This window comes from Pimephales promelas, chromosome 19 (genome assembly GCF_988280905.1).
Source record: "Pimephales promelas chromosome 19, fPimPro1.hap1.1, whole genome shotgun sequence".
NCBI lineage: Eukaryota > Metazoa > Chordata > Actinopteri > Cypriniformes > Leuciscidae > Pimephales > Pimephales promelas.
In genome coordinates this window covers 27,871,666-27,892,020 of record NC_142787.1, presented here as the reverse complement: position 1 = coordinate 27,892,020, position 20,355 = coordinate 27,871,666, and the positions used below count along the sequence as shown (strand labels likewise).

At 34.9% G+C, this 20,355-nt stretch overlaps 1 protein-coding gene and 2 non-coding genes across 3 annotated transcripts; 2 read left to right on the top strand and 1 right to left on the bottom strand.

Moving 5' to 3' along the window:
- The first annotated feature begins 1,019 nt into the window (after positions 1-1,019).
- On the top strand, positions 1,020-1,091 carry trnad-guc (transfer RNA aspartic acid (anticodon GUC)). The gene has a single exon. It is a non-coding gene; the product is annotated as a tRNA-Asp (tRNA).
- Positions 1,092-1,753: 662 nt separating this feature from the next.
- On the top strand, positions 1,754-1,825 carry trnad-guc (transfer RNA aspartic acid (anticodon GUC)). Its single transcript has one exon. It is a non-coding gene; the product is annotated as a tRNA-Asp (tRNA).
- Positions 1,826-4,103: 2,278 nt separating this feature from the next.
- Positions 4,104-19,200, bottom strand: st6gal1 (ST6 beta-galactosamide alpha-2,6-sialyltranferase 1). Its single transcript, XM_039693739.2, has 9 exons — positions 18,867-19,200; positions 17,831-17,893; positions 16,078-16,284; positions 13,293-13,661; positions 12,569-12,827; positions 10,878-10,975; positions 10,691-10,792; positions 9,472-9,646; positions 4,104-8,846 (listed from the first exon to the last, which is right to left on the bottom strand). Exons 1-9 carry the CDS (start codon positions 18,876-18,878, stop codon positions 8,572-8,574), a joined length of 1,560 nt encoding a protein of 519 aa, XP_039549673.1. The 5' UTR covers positions 18,879-19,200; the 3' UTR covers positions 4,104-8,571.
- Positions 19,201-20,355: the final 1,155 nt, after the last annotated feature.

Here is a 20,355-nt window from a genome sequence, read left to right as displayed (position 1 = left end):
ACAATTTTCTATACATACAGAGGAGGCATAACCTACTTTAAATGTATTGAAATTAATAAGGTATCTTTGAGTAAACTTCGAGTATCATTTGAGTTGGCCCATGTGTTTGCTGCGCCGAGTGTCCTGGTTTTTGGTAATCAAAATATGGTCACCCTAGACATCCCGTAAACTTAGCAGACCCAACTTAAATCATAAAACGCCTATTTATAATGCATTAAAACTACTCTTTAAATAAATAAATACAAAATGAAAAAAACCCATGTGAAAAAACAGAATGGTGGCCTATTACATTTTTCAAAGCACTGACTGACCACTGGGCGGCGCACTAGTCCATCAATTGTTTCAGAGACATGTAACAAAGACTAGTACAGAAAGACTGCATTAAACAAAACAAAACATGCATTATTATAATTTTATTTAGTCTAAAATATTAATTATTAAGCCTGCCAGATTTATAAAAATTGAAATTGTTTACATTTTCTAGTTCAGAGGTCTAAATTATCATTGAAATCTAACTTTTTGTCCATAAATTAAAAATGGGGACATGTTTTGTTGTTTAATGACTTTTTTGTACCTTTCAAATGTTTTGTTTTATGTTTGTACTTGTGGAAACACCAGTTCTGTGCTTTCTTAAAAAAATGTTGTGTGAGCCAGCTAGGTTGCTTGCTTGATTTTTAATGTAATATATACTCCGATACCATAGTTGTATCTCAGCTTGGCATGGCTCATATTGGAACGTGATTCATTCCTAGTTGTTGCTTTACCTTTTTCTAAATGAGAAACAGTTATCAGAATTCAACAATATGGCCTCAGCTCATAAATGTTTGATTTTTCTTTCTTTTTTTTTTTGTACAGGAAATGACCACCGTTTACTCTTCAGATTCTGTGTGCAGTGCAGGACAGGTCATTAATTACCATGCTCCTAATTGTCCATCAACTAGACATTGAAAATTCATAAGACTTGGATTCAGATATGTCATGGTTCTTGTGCAGCCTGAAACACGTGACCACTAAGCCACTCCTCGTTAGTATAGTGGTAAGTATCCCCGCCTGTCACGCGGGAGACCGGGGTTCGATTCCCCGACGGGGAGATGCACATATTTTTGCTTTGTTAACATTATTTTATTAACATGTAATATAACTGTAATACTACTATATTACTACAGCATATACTTTCAATGCACTTTTTAAAATACTTTTTCTAACATCAGAATTATATGGCCAAATACATGTGCCTTTACAAAAAACAGACTCAGATTGCCTCACAAATCTGTTTATGCATATAATATACAATATTAAGTGGATATATACAGCACAAAAATGGAATTATGTGTGAAACAAAGTGATTATACTTGTCACAATAATATACCTAGTGCCTGTTTCTGTGTTGTCTGTGTTGTCTTCATACAAATTTGTATATCCTTTGTTAAACCTACCACAGTGAAAGAGTAATAAAATAACTAATTCCCATTAATTTATTGTGTGCTAAAATGCAATGCAAATAGAAAAACTGATTTTGCTGTTTTTGTTCCATTTACACACAGTGAACTCCTGAGCTACGTCAGATAGACAAGCGTTTCATGTTCTTTTGAGAGTTCCAGGTTAGTGATATTACTTAAAATAGCATAGATAAAATAATAAAGTAGATAAATCCTTGTTTTATATTTAAAAAAAACCAGCTGCTGTTGTAACGATTATTACTGTGTTATTACTGTGTATTTCAGACTTACTCAGCTATGGAGTAACATGGAACTCCTCGTTAGTATAGTGGTAAGTATCCCCGCCTGTCACGCGGGAGACCGGGGTTCGATTCCCCGACGGGGAGACCAAAACCTTTTTCCCCCCACTTTTTGCTAAAGATAGCTGTGATTTTTGTATGGGCCTATTAGATTTATTTATTTATTTATTTATTTATTTATTTATTTATTTATTTATTTTTATATTACACCATAAAAAAATCCCTGGAACAAAATTACAGTGTAGTAGTTGTTTTATTAATCTTTTAATACTTGCGAAGTGCTGTCCCGCATTGAATATGACAGGCAGTTTTTTTTTTTTTTTTAGTAGGTTTGCCAGGAACCAATATAATGTAATTTAATAATATGTACATGTTGAGTCTTTATAAAAGGAAAAAAAATTCATCCTAGTGAAAATTAAAATTAAAATATATTCAGATTTTAATAGAATTTAATTGATGTACTTAAAGCAGTGCTTGACTACGGTATATAGCGTTCATGATACAAATGGCAGAGTTGCCTATTTTATAAATTGCTTCTTGTTTTAAAGGGATACTCCACCGTTTTTTCATATTAAAAGTCCCCTGACATAGGCTTATTTTTTTATTATTTTATAATGTTTCCTGGGTTGCCCTTATAATATTAGCATTTTTTTTTACATTAAAAATAGTCATAGTTTAGAAATAAAAGGCATTTTTCCTAGCCTGATTTTAGCCTCTGATTTGAACGCTCTGTTTGAAGGGGCGTGTCTGCTGTGGGATTCAGTGCAACCAACCGCTGCTGTGATTGGCTGACATGCTTGCATATGAAATAGCTACATATTACATGTAAAACTCTCTGGAATACTTTTTACTATTACATCTATCAAGATTAATGAACCGTGAGAAGTTTTTAAAGTATGTAGATCTATTCCCATCACATAAAATGTTGCCGTGATGAGCATTGAGCAAGCAGATGACAGTCTGTTGATCGCGAGAATGAAGATCTTATCATAGCAACGCAGTTTCTGCGCTCTCTCTAATGCTTTCACCAATGCAAACACGACGATGTACATAAAGTAAGAGCTTCGTTATGCAGTGTAACGTGCGTCCATACAAAAGTTTGGAAGGTTGTGTCGGCGCATTTCCAGAGAAAATAAAATTAACGTTTCTTCAGAGGCTCGGATGAAGGAACTAAAAAATACTTTTTCTGTTTATTTGTACATCTGAACAATGATAAATTCGCTTGCTTGCAAGCCATGATATCGAGGAAAAACTCAAATCGCGCTCGCGTGTTCGTACTTCCTAGTAGAGATGCACCGATTACAATTTTCTAGACCGATCTCGATTTACGATTTTTCCATGAGTTTGACCTGCTGATACCGATTTAATTTTTTCAAACCACTTCACAGCACACACATTTTTTACATCTTTAATAGAACATTTTGCATAGAACATTTTTTGAACAGATAATCGCTATAAAATAGAACTATATAAATTACTCCTGGTGTGGGAAAGTTATCCACTTTACATGCTTAGGAAATTACAACGTTTTATTTGTGTCACGATTCTTGGTCGAGTTACTCTGTATTTAATTAGAGAAAACGTGGAGATGTTTGGTTGCTTCTCTGCTGGGATCCTAATGAATGAACTGGGCTAAGCTAAGTGCTAACAAAGTTTCGCCACAAGACAGAGCGATTTGTATCGAAAGAGGTATGTATCAACTCGTCTTAAGGGAATAACATAGCTTAATTAAAAAAAAAACGGTGCACTATCCCTTTAAGAAACAAGTTTGTCAGTTAATAGGATTTATCACATTACATTAGAGACTTTACCACGTTACTGTACAGTACTGCATATACAGCAATTGAAACAATAACACGGACAAAGTTATGGTGGCACATTATTTATACATTGGTAGTACACTTGCGATTGTTAATAAATCAGTTGGAAAGTTTGCCATGCTGAGAGATTTTCAGTAACAATTTCACTAAATGATTCATGATGAGATCTGTCTCGTTACAGTGTCTTCACCTACAAGTTAAAAAAATAGTTCACTTCATAATAAAAATGCAGTCATAAGTTACTCACCCTCTAGTTTCAAACCTGTATGAATTAAGCTGCACACAAAAACAATACTATGGATGTCAATGTATAGCAATTGTTTGGTTACCGGCAGTCTTCAAAATATTTTCAGGTATACAACTTGAGGGTGAGTAAATTATGACAGAATTTTAATTTAAGTGAACTATTCTTGCCTTTATAGAGCACACAATGTTCCACTTGTTCACCCAGTAATAGCCTAAAGTTGTAAACCATGTATTAAGCCAGATTTATCTAAATCTGTATCTGTTCCAGTAACTTAAAATAGCAAATGAGGTGAAATGGCTCTTTCCAATCTGCTGTAAGTTAAGGACATTATTAGATAGTAACACGCTATCCAAAAAACACAAAGGTTCTGTTCAGTCATGCTTAATTTACAACCTTTGTCACAGTCCATCAAGTCCCACGGTTCATGTGAAATACTTTTATGTGCACAACAACTTTCACATTTGAATATTAACAAAGAGTAAATCGAGAATTTCTTAATGCCGACAGAAAGCTTAAAGGGATGATTCTTGAAAATTTCAAATAAATTTGTCATTGCATTAGAGAAGCATATGAAATATAAATAAAAAATAAAGCATATATACATTTGACAGTTGTTCACATGTGCATAGCCTAGATTAGTTTGATTAATTTGAATTGGTTTACCCATGCAAGACATGACAAAGTAGTTCATTTACAAGAGACACATCTGAATTATACTTGAAGTAGTCTATTCTGCAGACATTTTATAGATGAACAATTATTTATCCATTCAAAAATGCATGCTAACTAATTTCATTTCTAAATATATATTTAATGCTACTGTGGTGGCAAATAATTTAGCTTTATTGTGCTTGCATGACAACTGATCTTAGTGGAAAATGTATGCTATTTTCAAATGTCAGCTTGTATGAACTGAAAGGATCTCTGCAATTAAAAAGGTGTTGTATGTGCATAGTTGGTTTAGAGAATGAGAGATGTTTTTTGTCTTCTTATATAGATCTTCTTTCTCAATTAACATAACACAAAAACAGCAGAGTGAGATGTGAGTGATGTATAAAAAAGTTTAATGCGAGTTTTCCTTTCGCAAAACTCTGATGTCAGTATGTGAATGGCCTTCTTGCAAGGATAAAGTACTTCAAATGCAGTCTTATCACTAAATAATTTACATAACACTACAAATTACATATAAAGATTCCTCTATCAGAAAAAAACAACTAAGAACAATATAAATAAGAATTAAAAGGGAGAAAAAGCATGATTTCACATTTTAACAATTCAATTCACAATACAAGTTTACAATTCAAAGGCGTAGAAAGTTATGATATTTTGATTTTAAAAAGCAAATGAGGTCAATTTCATGTTAACCTAAAGGAAAAATAAAGCCTGTTTAGATAGATAGTCTGTTTCTAAATTAATAACATATGAATATTTAGGTCCTGTCCCCACATCATTCAGGGCATCTATTCACTAGACGCAGTATTTATGTTTCAGTGTTTACATAATGTAATCTGTTTGTTTTAGTAAATCGAAATGGATGAGATACATTGACACAAAACATTATAAAAACAATACTACTAAAAATAAATGCCCTTTTCCTCCTCAAAATGCAAAGTATATCTGCTTTTGTGTTTTAAGGGCTTAAATTGAAATCGAATCTGTATAAAACATGCACATTCTCTGTTTTCCTTCTCGCCAAGTTCATGAATACAACTAAATACAGGTTTATCACAGGTATGATTCAGTGCAAATTCAGTAAAGCATGCAAGGACAATTCTCCTGGGCCCTACGGCTGGTTACAGAGTGCTATGAGAGGAAAGGCGTCACAGTGTAAATACTGAATGCATATAGATCTCCAGGCCTTGAATTACAGCTTTCATTAAATACATTGATTAGAAGCATTATTTTGCTAATGGTATGAGTGTGTTGGCAAATCATTTTACAATATTGCATGAATGATGTGCTAGGATTGCAGTTGCATAAATCGAAAACCTGCACATTATGAATGCGGCAGGCTGGCTTTGGACATAGAGCTTTGCACGCTACACTTTTATGGACAGAATCCATCCAAGAGCTTTTTTGTCTAATAATCTGGATGTAGATTTAGTGTGTTTGTAAAATGCCTGGACGTTCATCAGCAGTGTTGGGGAAAGTTACTTTTATTACTGCATTACTCCCTATAAAAGTAACTAATTGAGTAAAAGTAATAGGTTGTGTTAATTTTGCGTTACTTTTTCTTACTTGGGCCGGGCTTGCTTGTTTTTTAATAACCCGTTTTTAAAGGCCTTTCCATACCTGTACAGTAGAGGGCGCAGCTCAAACAAACCTTTCAGCTGTGCTGCCATTTTGGAGTAATTCAACACTCTTAGTTCAGCAATAAAAACAAATTGAACACAAATAATATGTTTATCTAAGGTCAGCAGCAAAGACACTGGTTAATATATTTATTTGTGTTATTTAACATTTAATTATTGAAGGTTTGTGTAATATTCTGAGTTTTATTCATTTTGAGGAATCTGTTTTTGAGCAAAAACACACATTTAGTTTAGAACTACAGTAGTCTACAATAATCATTAGGGATGCACCGATACCACTTTTTCCAGAACGAGCCCGATAACGATACTTTCATTTTTGGTACTTGCCGATACTGATACCTGTATTTTCCCTGAATTTGTATATTGGCTAGAGAAACCAAAAGAATACTGTATGAATCATACTGTATTAGTTTGCTTATTTTTTGTAAATGTATATTTCCGTGAGTTATCACGCGAAAGCATGTTAAAATATGAGCTTATGTTACTTTAACTGTTCATTCTAATGCTCTATCATAAATTGAATTGTACAGCACATATTTGGAGCTGATCCAGCAGGGCTTAGTGCTGATGATTGGGTTAGTGGTTCAAATGTTTACAGTGAAATATCACAATTCTCTATTACAGTTTTGATACTACTTTAAAAACTACTAGCTTAAACAAATAAAATAACAAATAATCAAATTACAAATAGCACAACTAAATAAAATAGAACAAAAAAAGGCTACAGATGAAATAAACAGCTGATTGGAGGAGGTCTAACATAGTTTACAGATAACATAATTTGAATAAAGTAATCAAATGTGAAATAATACTGCATATTAATCACTGTATAAATTAAATATAGATGAATATTTATAAAGTTACAAAAGTAATTCAGTCAATAGCAGTGAGTGGTTACTTTGTATTTTGTAGTTTGATTAACAGTAAAAAATAAATAAAAACAACAACACAGCAGCAGGTTTATTAGGCAGCGGTCCCTTTAAGACCAAATGCACGGATATAGCCTGCCCTACTGTATGTGTTTTCTTTGTTTCCGTTCATTAAGATATAACCACCTATGTTTACCAGGATACTCACCAAGAGGGACATAATTTTGTGTGAATTTGTCCGTTCAAGCACGAGACATGAAAGAAAAGGCAATTCAATTTGTGCGCTGTCTTTGGCTGTAACATAAATAGCGTAACAGTTCATATTTTACTTGCATATATGATTTAGTTTTAAAAGTTTTAATATGATTTAGTTTCAATTTAATGATGCATGTGTACTGAGTGAACGATCAGCAATCAAGAGCATGCAACAGAAGTGTGCTCTCTCTCTCTTTCTCTCTCTCTCTCTCCTGTCAGTCAATTCGTTTTACCTTCTTTGCCATCTACATATACAACCGAACTACAAACTTCCCACTGATGTCTGTGCAAAAGTTATGCGCTCGACAAGCTCGTGTGTCTGCCTCTGCTCTCTCAATCCACTTTGCGTTTTTTTGGCTAATCAGCTTGTGCACCACTATGTAGGCGTTACTATATTTTATTTAATATGTAATATTAGTAATTACTATTACTAATATTACATAATTAGGGAGCACCTGTCTGAAATGAGTGCGGTCTGAAATGTGCCTCTCTCTCTCTCTCTGTGCGATTTCCAATTTTTGTCTGGTTTGAATCAAATTTATTTTAAGGAAAGTAAAACTGAAACTAAGACTAAAACTATTGTTCACATTTTTTTCGTAAATTATATACATTTACTTCATAATAGACAGCCTTCTCTTTTATCCCCACTATACTCTCTGTTGTCAGTGTTTCTTTGTCTGGACACGAACATTGTACACATGCTATCGGAGCATTTTTATGAGTCTAAGTGTGAGTACACAAGCGCAGTATCGGTGCAATAATAACCATCATGTTCACTGCACATACTCCCGATTTCTCTCTACATGGGGACAGGGGAGGTGGTAAAACAAAGTAACTTCAGTTACTTATTTGAAAATTTAACTCTGATATTTTCTTACAATTTTAAAAGTATTTTTTTTTTTTACTTTACTAGTTAGTTGAAAAAAGTAATCTGATTAATGCGTTTCCCCCAACACTGTTCATCAGTTCTTTTGACATCAGTGCTTTAATGTGTTACATTAGGCAGTGTTTAAAAGTCAGTGGCTGCATGTCACATGAGAGGCAGATATGTGGTGTTAAGATCTTTTTTTCTCTTAATTAACAGGAAACAGTATGAATTTATCCCTATGTGACTAGTTAGGGATTGATGGATGGTAGTTTACACATATACAGAACTTGCCGCTTTTGTGTTCATGTGAATTAAGTTCCTAGTGTTTAGTGTGTTAGTTTTTCATTCTCCACCAGTGAGCCGCCTCTTGATCTAAGAGAATAAAGTGTCCGTTGTAGACTAAATCATGCGCTTTACTGTTACATTCTGAGAGTGTACCAAGAAAATAAGTTCACCCTTAAATTATGTCTTTGACTGAGTGTTGGATGTGGAGTTGGTGCAGTTAAGTTTAATGAACCCAGGGAGAGTGACTCTGCCATATGTATAGATGTCACGGTCAGACCCCTGGTTCATCCTCTTTACCAGGTTCTTCTCGTATAATAATGGGTGGTAGGCACCTAGGGTGCAGGCAGCATCACTGAAGCGCTGGTAGTAGTGGCACAGCTCAGTTTTTCGTCGCGAAGGCAGGAACTCATACACATGTACAACTTCACAGAGGGACATCATTAAAACTGTGCCTATGGAGGTAGAAGGAAAAAAAAATAGGTACATGTAAAATCCAGCACTGTTTGCATATGGAAAACAATTGTTCATACCCCCTCTGAATAAATGGTGAGCTTGGTTATGTTAACTGCGTAGAATCTTTTTTTTTTTTTTTATGTGGTTGTCACTATCTGCCTTTTTGGGGAGTTAATTCAGTTGTAGAATGCAATTGTCGCTTCCATAAATGACTAAACTGTGTACATGCCCGTACTTAATGGTTTCTTAAAGGGATACTCCACTTTTTTGGGAAATAGTCTCATTTTACAACTCCCTCAGGGTTAAACGTTTGAGTTTTAACGTTTTCAAATCCATCCAGTCGATTTTCAGATATTTAGAAGAATATCAGTAACCAGACCATTTCTAGTCTCATTGACTTCCTAGTAGGAAAAAAATATACTATGGTGGAAGTCAATGAGACCAGAAACTGTCTGGTTACTGATATTCTTCTAAATATCAGAAAATCGGCTGAATGGATAAGAAAACGGTAAAAGCCAACTGTTTAACTCTGGGGGAGTTGTAAAATGAGCCTATTTCCAAAAAAAGTGGAGTATCCCTTTAAGCATTTGTGATTTATAAAAAAAAAATCTTAATAAAACTTACCCAGCAGGCCCGATGAGGGTGGGTTTTTTTGTATAGTCTCGTCCATATTGTCTTGTATTCGCTGCCACAGCTGCCATTCCATCCGTGGGTGTATAATATAAAATGGCTGTTGAGGGTGTAAGCGTCGATATCGCTGATACTGTTTAAATATTGGGTAATCCGTCTTGTTGAACCACTGAAAGCATAACAAAAGGACGATTATTAAATTTCTCCAAATTTCACTAATGAAATCTGTAAAAATACGAGTTTATATATATATATATATATATATATATATTAGAGTCAATATGAAACCGTAGGTGTAAATTTGATTAGATCACAGGGATTGAAGTTCTCCGTCGCTATGATTAGCGGATTAGCAAGTCAATTAATGGAATGGCTACAACACGTATAGTAGGCCTACAGTACAGAGTAATTTAATGTCGGTGTGGAATCTGAGCGAACGCATTTTACCGGTGAACATATGGGGGAGGGGTGAGATTTTCGAATAATAATAGAATAATTCCCAGCGACCATCAAATATTATTTTTGCTTGAAATGCCCATTCCTACCATAAATGGCTTTTTGTTCTGATGCTGGCGCAGTCAGTTTCCGTCCTCTGTTCAGTGTTAACAGGTTGAGTTAGAATATGCGTCATAATTTCTTATTATAAAGTTTAGGTTAAAACTGTAGTTTTATAAATAGTTAGCTCACTTTGTGGCAAAAGCTCTGTTGGCTTTTATTATATTTTATATAAATGCAAATGTTCTTTTGAATATTTCATTTGTGAAGGTAAAACATTAACTCTTTATACTCCTAATTACAAGAAGAAAAGAAGTGTGACGGGCTGTGAAATGGGGTTTGGCTAATAAGGAAAAATAGTAAATAATATCCAAAGGTTTTTTTGTTGCTTTAACCCCTGAGATCTTGAAAAATAATGTTTCCAAGTGGTATTCTGAAATTAATTTTGTCCAGCTGTATGGAAAAATTGTATTGTTGACTTGTGCTAGGAAGAAAAAGCTCAGCATCTCCTCGTCGGGGAATCAAACCCAGGTCTCGCCCACGCGTGACAGGCGAGGGATACTTATCACTATACTAATGAGGAGTTGTTTCTGGTCACGTGCTTCAAAAACTACACTTCATCAAACTAGGACTTTGTGTTGAAATCTTCTAATTAAGCATGTTTGCTGGGATTTTGTGAGTTTGCCAAATGCTTGACAGTGAATGGTTGAGCTCTTACCTCCCGTAGATCGGACGAATAAGGGCCAGGATCCCAGCTCACTAAAATCCCTGCACTGTACAAAGAACTGGAGAGGAAATGGTGGTCTTCAGATGCCATTACCTATGCAATAAACAGAAATGATGGTATTTTCAGAAATTGCTACTACATATCATTTTAACCTTTCCAGAGTTAGCAAACAATTTACCTGGGAATTGATTAGTCGCACTGTTGTTTTAGAGCCCACATCTTTCTCAAAGCCTGCTGTCGGTGCGGCATTGAACCGTATCACCGCATCATGAGTATCTAGATTTCAGGATTTCTTTTAGTAATAATGCCTCATGCATACATAAAATCATCCAATTTTTCATAATATCAAAAAATGATGTATTACATATACAGTGATGTGAATAAGTTTGGACACCCATGATAAAGTTGTCTAAAAAGAGGAATAAAAATTATCTTTTGGAAATTGATCTTTATGCCTTAAGTAGAAAATATATACTGGGGTGCACATAACCTTTTTGGTCTGGTTCTCAAGGGAGCACCTGGAGATGCTGCATAGTACTAACATTTTACGCGACACACTTATCCCACAAGTTATCGTCATCACTTTCTCCTGACTGCTCTCTCCTCTATCTTTTCTCTTGAACGTTGTAGGTGATGATGGATTTAAAACATTTTTTTTTAAAATATATTAATGACAGACAAGAGCAGGAATATTAGGCTGCTGTCACTTTAAGACTGAATGGATGGACCGAATATACTGACAGGCATCCAGTTTCTTTCTCAACGAAAGAATTTGCCGTGATGGATATTTTGACATTTTGTGTGTCCGTTCAAGCGCAAGGAAACGTGAAAAAGGAGTCAATTCAGTGTTTGAGCGCTGTCTTAAATGTGCCTCTCTCTCTCTCTCTCTCTGCGATTTCCAATTTTTGCCTCGTTTGAATCAAATTTATTTTAAGTAAACAAAAACTGAAACTAAGACTAAAACTATTGTTCAAATTTTTTCGTAAACTGAAATAAAATAGAAATTTCAACATAATTAATAAACTAAAACGAAACTAAACAAACAACAGTTGCTGAAAATATATATAATTAAGTTAAACTGAAATAAAATAATAAGCAAATTATTTAGCAAAAATAAATAATCTTTTTAGGAAGTAATAAGCTCTCAATCATCTACCAGAAAACTGAAAAAAACAAATAGCATGTCTGGCCCACAATTAGACGTATATTTGTCAGAGTAGAAGTAAACTAAATGTCTGGTCTGAATAGAACACATGAATATGAGTATAACTATGAGTATATGATATTGAAATATGCAATAGACAAATAAATGGATCAGATAAATGGATCAGTTCAAGAATAAAGTTTGAAAGGATTACAATATTTAATCTTTAATAAGAATTAATAATTTTTACTTTTTAGTTGCATTTGTTTGGTTCTTTGTTCAATGTCAAACAATTATTTTATTTTTAAAGTAAACTTTATTTTTTATAAGTAAACGTGTCTCTGTCCCCAATTTTTATTTATTTATTTTTTTTGGTAATTTTATTTTTTACCACGCACGCGCACCAGTTATGTGCACCCCTGTGTGTGTGTGTATAGATAGATAGATAGATAGACACATACATACAATATATTATTTTATAAATGGAAATTCAAGCCAAAATGCTTTATTGTATAACCTTAAAGTAATATCTAATGATGGAAATTACTTTGAAAAATATCTAATCTCTTTTTTTTAAGTTGATGGATCCAAAACAAATAGGATTATTTAAAACAAAACATTCTGTCATCAATGCAATTTAAAACACAGGTTATAATTTATAATAATAAAAACACCGGATCTGAATGAAATACATCCAGATTATGTTATGAATTATAATGGATTACCTATTTCCTTTCCTAATCCAGAGTTTTTGAGAGAACCTGCAGATGACACCACTGCACAGGTCTTAAACGGGCCAATATCAGTGGTTATTTGATGCAGTGGTAACTGAGAGGCCCAGGGCAAACCAGAAAAGGGCTCCATATCCGGTGTTAAAGTTGTAATCTGAACCATCTCCTTGATTTGACAAAGAAGTTCAGGGCCACTGAGTTTGGGACGATGTGCTGCAGGTCCAGGGTGCTTAACTCCATATTTATTCATTGCCTTAAATGAAAACAAAAAAGACTATGATAGAAATGCATATCACATTCATACAAGAAAGTAAGGTTGGTAAGTTGGTAGGGTTTTGTATCTCAGAGAATCTATTTAAACCACGTTCAAATAACCCACCTTGGTGGCAAAGGCTGCCGTATTTACACTAATTCCCGCCTACCATTGTTTGACTGAGCCAGGCAAAATGACAAAAGTAACCCAATGACATCTGATGGCGAGGAGAGTAAGATGGGGCCATAAGCTTTTGACGCAACCAACCTGAGTTGATAATCCGATTTCCGGATTTTAAGAAATATAATCATGTATACTGATAGCTGTAGAGCCTCTTCCTCAGAGGATTATGTCAAATGGATTAACTGAAGAGACTTCATGCCTTGCTGATCAGCAGTATTTGCAGGTTTTTTTTTACTGTTTTTATATAGTAAAGGCTTTTAGATGTCTTTCAGTTTCGCTCACCTGGTAGTTCTGCACCACCTTCCTCAGCCTTTTTCCCAGCATGGTGCTTGACATCTCCTCATTCCAGACTTCTCCGAGTGCTCCATTAGGCCCAAAAACAACAGCATCCCCACTTGAGGCACCATCTCCTCTCCGTTGGCCTCCAAAAATAGTCTCTAAAGCACGTCTCAGCGGTTGCGCCAAAAGCCAGTAAAATAACCCATGCTCTCTTCTTTTTCCCCTGAGGCTGCGGTCCTTGGAACTGCTGTCCATTGAGTAGTTCGAAGATGACAGGATGGGAATAGGCTTCTGAGGATCTCCAGGAATGACACCTGGGAGCTTTTGAGGGTCAGTATACATGGGTTTTGACCCTCCTGTTCCCCGCAATACCTTCGATAGATCAATGTCACTTTTAGTAATAAAGAATTTTTCATTTTTTACTTAATAGAGTGCTGCAGGGATGACGTAATTTTGTAAGCTAACCTGGAAGTTAGCATCACTCTGGTTCCCTAGACAAGAAGCCAATAGTGTTTTTTTTTTCCAGTGACTTGAATTGATTAGCTCTGAAAATTAGCTCTTACAAACTTTATTTAAAATCTAAAAATAGGAAAATTTATTCGGATTGAAGCGCGTGTTTCAGATTACGTAGACGTTTCTTATTTAACAAACGAACGAAATGAATGCTCTACTAGAGTTAACTGGAGATGTTTTATTTGTTTGTATTGGTACATCCGTGCCGCGAAATGTTTCAATGGGGGCATATCACACCCGCAAATTACTCTGGAAGTTAGCATCACTCTGGTTCCCTAGACAAGAAGCCAATAGCGTTTTTTTCTTCCAGTAACTTGGATTTTTGTTGAAAATTATCTCTTATAAACTTAATTTAAAATCTATAAATAGGAAAATTTAAGTTAGAATAGTTTGCAAGAGCACGATTATAAACACAAGCCTGTAAAAGCCAACTATACTGTAGATGATGTTTCCTCTTCGTGATGATGTTTAACTTTTTACTCAATTTCTAAAAACATTGCCAGCTAGCACCAGCATTTTGGATTATATTCACAAAACGTTCATGGCCCCAAAGATATTTTGTTGAATGAATATGTAAACAGTCAATATATCAAAAGATGTTGAAAAAGAAGTTTCATTACAACAACATTTTCATAAACAATTGAGAAAATCATGTTTTTTTCCAGTCCAACAACACCCTCCAAGACTGCACACTCGTATACTGCTTTGTGGTTTCTACATTTCATTTGGTAACGTTTTTATTTATATGCTGTTGAATGTTTGATGATCACGCTAGCTTACTTGTGCGTGAGCAATCTACTATCCATTCCTTCTGGTTTACACAGATCTTCTTCAATTGTTTTTGGATCCTGATGTGTTGTACTATAACATTGCCCCCTACAGTGAAAACATGGATTGCCGGAAAAACTCATCAATGGGCGGGAAAGTGTAAATGTTCCCGACAATCTCTGTAGTCCCATTTTAGTCACTTGATTGCAACCAGACAAAAGCAATCTTTACAAAATTTCAAGTGATGTACTGTTGATGTATTTTATGGCATAGAATAAAACGCATAAATCTTAATTTTGTCTTAAAGGGATACTTTGGGATTTAGCTTTGTATTAGTAGAAAACCTGTAGTATTTTCGAATTACCATGCTTTGCACCCTCATATCCCCTGAAAAGAGAGATTTAAGTATTTTTTGTCTGGAAAAAATCCTCCGATGACGCAAAATGACGATTTTTACGTCACCTTTTGCTTTCAATCTAACTGAATTCATTCTGATTGGTGAATCTGAATGTAGTATTTACATGAACGCTAAACAAGTGATCGGTTGATGTGCGTTTTAACATTGCTAAGAAAATTCCCGCTCCTCCGTGAGAGATCTGGTGCGTTTCACAGGTGTCCCTCATCTGTAATCACGCCACCGGCATTGCGCCGTTCTCCCGCGGCCCAACACTATCTCACGACCAATTCGTACGAATTCGACGAATGATTAAAAAGTGTCCAATTCGTACGACCTTACTCGTATGAATTTGTACGATTTGTCTAAACCCACGTGATGGTTAGGTTTAGGGGCGGGGTAAGGGGTAGGTCATTCGTATTAATTCATACGAGTTGGCCAATTCGTAAAATATGTACGATTTAGAAAAATCGTACTAATTCGTACGAGTGAGGTCGTATGAATTGTTACGATTTAGCCCCTTTTTAATCATTCGTCGAATTCGTACGACTTGGTCGTGAGATCCGGTGGCCCTCACTCGTCCTGCTCGCCCCAGTAAACATGATGAATGGCGACTGTAGAGCGCAAAAGCCGAATCCCGTACATTTTGTGGCGATCTCGAAAGACGTTTTTTTTAGACGGACTCATCACGGAGACTCACTAGTAGCCTAGACTTGTTGTTTAACTACTCCGCTCTGTTACCGGTAGGCGTGGCCTCCTAGGGCAGCAAGTGCATTCTGGGAGTTGTTGTCTTTCATCCACATAAGCCAAAAATACATTTTCTGTCTTTTCTCAGTCTAGAAAGCTCCAAATTCAAAAATTATTTCACATTTATTCTATATACTGTAAATGACCCATTTTAAATACACATTCATCTTTACAGAGTTGAAGTATCCCTTTAACCACGGATCTTATTTCAGGCATTTAACAAAAAAACACTGTCTTTGGGATGATGGAACCGGATGTGCAAAAAAAAACTGATTTTATTGTTTTAAGTCTCATTCCTACAGCACTCTATTGTGCAGATTCGATTGAACAGAAAGCAGCGTGAGGAAAGGAATCTCTTTGCCATACCTTAAGAATTGTGTGTGCTCTTGGTTGAGCTCGAGTTCTTGCCTTCACGCCAAAAATGGCATCTGTGACGGGTATGCTGTTTTCAGCGCAAAAGGTGTACAGGAGAGCCATAGTCATACAGAACAGAGCCATGCACAGGGCTCCTCGACGGGCCCGACGTCTCAACCTCCAGAGTAGGCTAACACGATCCATGGCAGCCCCTGGGATCTGGATAATGAATTACAGACAAGATTAGAAAGTTAAAGGATGACCTATAAAAATGAAGTTGTCAGCTGCATAGAAGCATATGAATAGATTCAGCTAAATTGAAGACTAAAAATGTTTATTTTGAAGCTCTAGTAAACTCAGTCTTTGTGAAAGGAACAGGCCATGTTAGAAATTAAATTAGTGTGAAGGGAAAAGCATGTTCAATATACCACAGCCATCTACTATCAGAGAGTGAATGTGTATTTTCATTCAGTGCGTCTTCCATCTTCCTGTTCTTGCATATTGAGCTTGTTTACATCAGTGGGCGTATGCACATTCATTATTAATCGTATGCCTGACGAGAACTGCTTCATGAATTATTCTTCTCTCTCATTGTTACGAATTACAATGAATCACGTAATTATATATTTTAAAAACAGCCAATTTAAACAAAATTGTATTAGTTTGTGTAACTAATTGTATTTCTGTCGGTCGTTTAACATTTCTATTGTAAAACAGTTGTCAAATATTACGTATATATATTGAGTTTAACTACTTGCATATTATCTCTCACTTTATGAACATTTACTGATTCGTGATCAGCATTCAGCAGCTTCTGTAAATATACAGCCCGCCTACTTTGATTTGATTGGTCATCTCAAACATTTTGACATTGATGATCTGTGTTTGACCATTGGCGGTAGGTCGGTTATCTTGGCTGTGTGTAATATTCGTGTAGCACCAAATCAGTGTTAATATTAGATAATTATCACTACCTTTATTATATACACCTCAGAAAAATCGTCTGGACCTTGGGGACCTCAGTGGTGGGTACGGCCCTGGTTGGGTTAACTGTTGTGTTAAATATGTAACATGCTTTAATAAGCTTGCTTCAGTTGACCTACATTTAAGCTAGCAGAGTTTATTAATGCAGTTCAGCTCTCTGGAGTACATTTGAAACCTGCCGATGCCTTAAAGGGAGCAGACAAATTGGTTTAAGAAATTGTGGTAGTTGCATTGGTGTTGGCCTAGAAAAGACCATTTTAACTAAAGTAATAATTTTACACAGAATATTATCATTTTAATAATCATGCCCAGAATAAAAGGTCCATAAAACAATTGTAGTTATGCAGAACATCAGTTTTATGACAGTAACCAAAACGTCATACATGATGTGTAAAGAGTGCTTATCATTTAGTAATACATACAGGTGATCTCTGAATAAGGGATATTCAGCTCGATACAAAAATGTTAGTGCAGGGTACTCAAAGTAGGATTTAAATTGCAAAAAGCCTTAATGAATTCATGGCTTGCAACCTTACAAAAGTAAAACTACCACGTAGTGTGATGTTACTGCTAAGAAACTTTGGTCAGAGTATGGGAGAGTATCAATGAGTCTTATAAGGTTTTATTAATAATAGTGTTGTTTGTTTAGGTGTGTTCGACTTTATGTGGCAGTAGGGTTGTGTATCACCAACAATGTCATGATATGCGCATCCAAGTATGCATCATCATCAATAAGGTGTATAATTGAATTGGTCTTTTTAATATAGTACTTAGTACAAACCTGGTAAAAAATAACTGGCGAGCGATGGTGGTAAGCCTTGTTTTGCCCTCCAGGTTGGTGTTCCTGCAAGGGTGTGACATCACATGAAAACTTTGAATTACAAACATCTATTTTACGTCAATTACATAAATAGTTTTTTGGGGTTTTTTTTATTATGTGCCAACTCTAGCCTGTACTGTGAGTGACATCTTTAATTCAGGAACAAGGGTGATTTGAAACATGTATATTTTTTTTCAAACATTGTGCTTTAACCAAGTTGAAAAAAAATAAGATTGTGTAACCATTATTAAAGCATGTGATCACATTTTTAAATAAGGACTAACTGTTACAAGTGTGATGAGTTTGGAGTTTTGTACTAATCATTTTGAAAATGTAGCACTCCACGTATATGCATATTGCAGTCTGCTGTTACTGAATTTGAGGTATAAAAAGATCTCATTTGATTGGAATATTTGTACTTCACTCATATGCAAATTGCATATGAAATGCAATTTGAGGTAGGCCTATAAAAAGATGAAATTTGATTTGAATAGAAGAAATTGGAAAAAAGATGGATGGATGGATGGATAGATAGAGGAAGTGGCTTAAGCTGTAATAGTTGTTTTGCGTTCATTGTATTGTGTCCTCTTTAATCGTAAATACATATATATATATATATATATATATATATATATATATATATATATACATAATATATATCAGACACTCTGGCCTTGTTTGGATGGGACATGAGGGTAGCCGTATAAAATAAGCTATGCACAGGCCAGATTAACGCACCCGCATTCTGTTTTACATAACACATGGAGTTACGGCATATAGGCTATAAAAAAACGGAATAATATTATAATCTCAGGCATCTCTTTTGTGCGTGATGGTTAATTCAGATTCGGTTATTGCTGATTTTTAATTGCACCCACCGAACATAATAAGGATTAAACAACACCAATGTTAATTTTAAATTCTAAATGCATGAGACATTGAAGAGAAGTGGAGCTAAATGATGCTGCATGAATGAGACAAATATTTGCACGCCTACCTTGTATCCCATATTTTTTCCGATGCTGTTATTTTTGGTTAGTTCGATCCGTTTTCGCCAGGTCCTGGTCTTTGCATTTTGGTTGATTTTTTTTTATGGATACAGATTATGCATAGAGGAAACCTATATTGTATTAGTATAATAACCTAAATCACGACAAGACCTTTTCCTTTTTACCTTTCGAAGAGATGCTCTACATCTCATCTAAATATAGATCTTTTCGAGCTGATGCATGTAGATAAACCGCCATGTTTATATACTGCATAATAATATGGATAGACGCTGAGCTGGTGCGTTGATGGTTCATTGATGTCTCTAGCGGACGAGAGCGGTGTATGCCCTTTTTATCGCATGCGACTGCGGTTGTGGGTGCAGCGAATTCTGCGTCTTTTTCTCCTATTGATAATTATTGATGTACTCCTGACATGAAACTGTCACAAATGCACACATTGCATTGGGTGCTAAAATAAATCAATTAAATGCAAAGACGTATATTTCAGACGTGTTCTACCTTTAACGTAAAACCCTTTCTCCGTCTTCATTCAAAGCAGTCAGTGGCGCATAATGTTTAAATGTTAATTGGTTTGCTGAGATATTGCTATACATATTAGCCTGCATGTTGTTCGTGTTATATCGTGATTTCATTACATATTTAAATAACTTATATGATGAATAGAATAAAATTGTACATGAAGTATACATATTAAACATGGTTCGAGTGTTGGTTTATACGGGTTCCATAGTGTAGCGGTTATCACGTCTGCTTTACACGCGGAGGCCAGTCGCGCGTAGGTGTAGAGCGCTGCCAGCCAATAGGAACGCAGGAAATTTCAGGGAGGCGGGCCAGAAAAAATACACAAAATCATAGGTTCGAGTCCCGTCTCGACCACAAATATCATATATTGTATATAGATTAAAAAATGATTACAAATTCATGTCAAGTACGATTTACATATAATAAACTAAATTTTTGCTGAAAATAGAATAAAACTTTTAAGGTTTGTTTTTGTGTAGGATGTACGAAATGTCCAATTATCTCAATAAACATTTAAATTATAATAGGGTATAGTTCTCTTTTAATATAGAAAATATTTGAATGTGAATAATTGTAAAGAACATTTTGATAATGTTTTATACCTTTATTTTTTTTTTAGAGATTTTCACATTATATTTCTTTAACTATGCACAAAAATCCAATATATATATATGAAAAACAACCAGTAAACACCAAATAGTAAGTTTATCATTTTATTTATAATACAATAATATACATATTATTATGTAAAACTGAAAAAGGTACTGTATTAAATACTTATAGATTAAAAAAACAATAACATGAATAATAACAATAATAATAACAACATAAAGCTGGGGAAAAAACAAGATTTAAAAAAATAACAAATAATTATGTACAATGTTTAATTAACAGTTATTAATAGTGTTTACACATCTGACCAAGATAAAATAATGCAAGTCAATAAAATTAACT

Bases quoted from the DNA above. Each gene is read 5' to 3' on its own strand.
- st6gal1 (XM_039693739.2), bottom strand. The intron at 10,793-10,877 runs GTAAATTGTTTG...TTTATTGCATAG, and splicing joins TGCGACTAATCAATTCCCAG to GTAATGGCATCTGAAGACCA. The intron at 8,847-9,471 runs GTAAGTTTTATT...CTACCTCCATAG, and splicing joins ACCCTCATCGGGCCTGCTGG to GCACAGTTTTAATGATGTCC.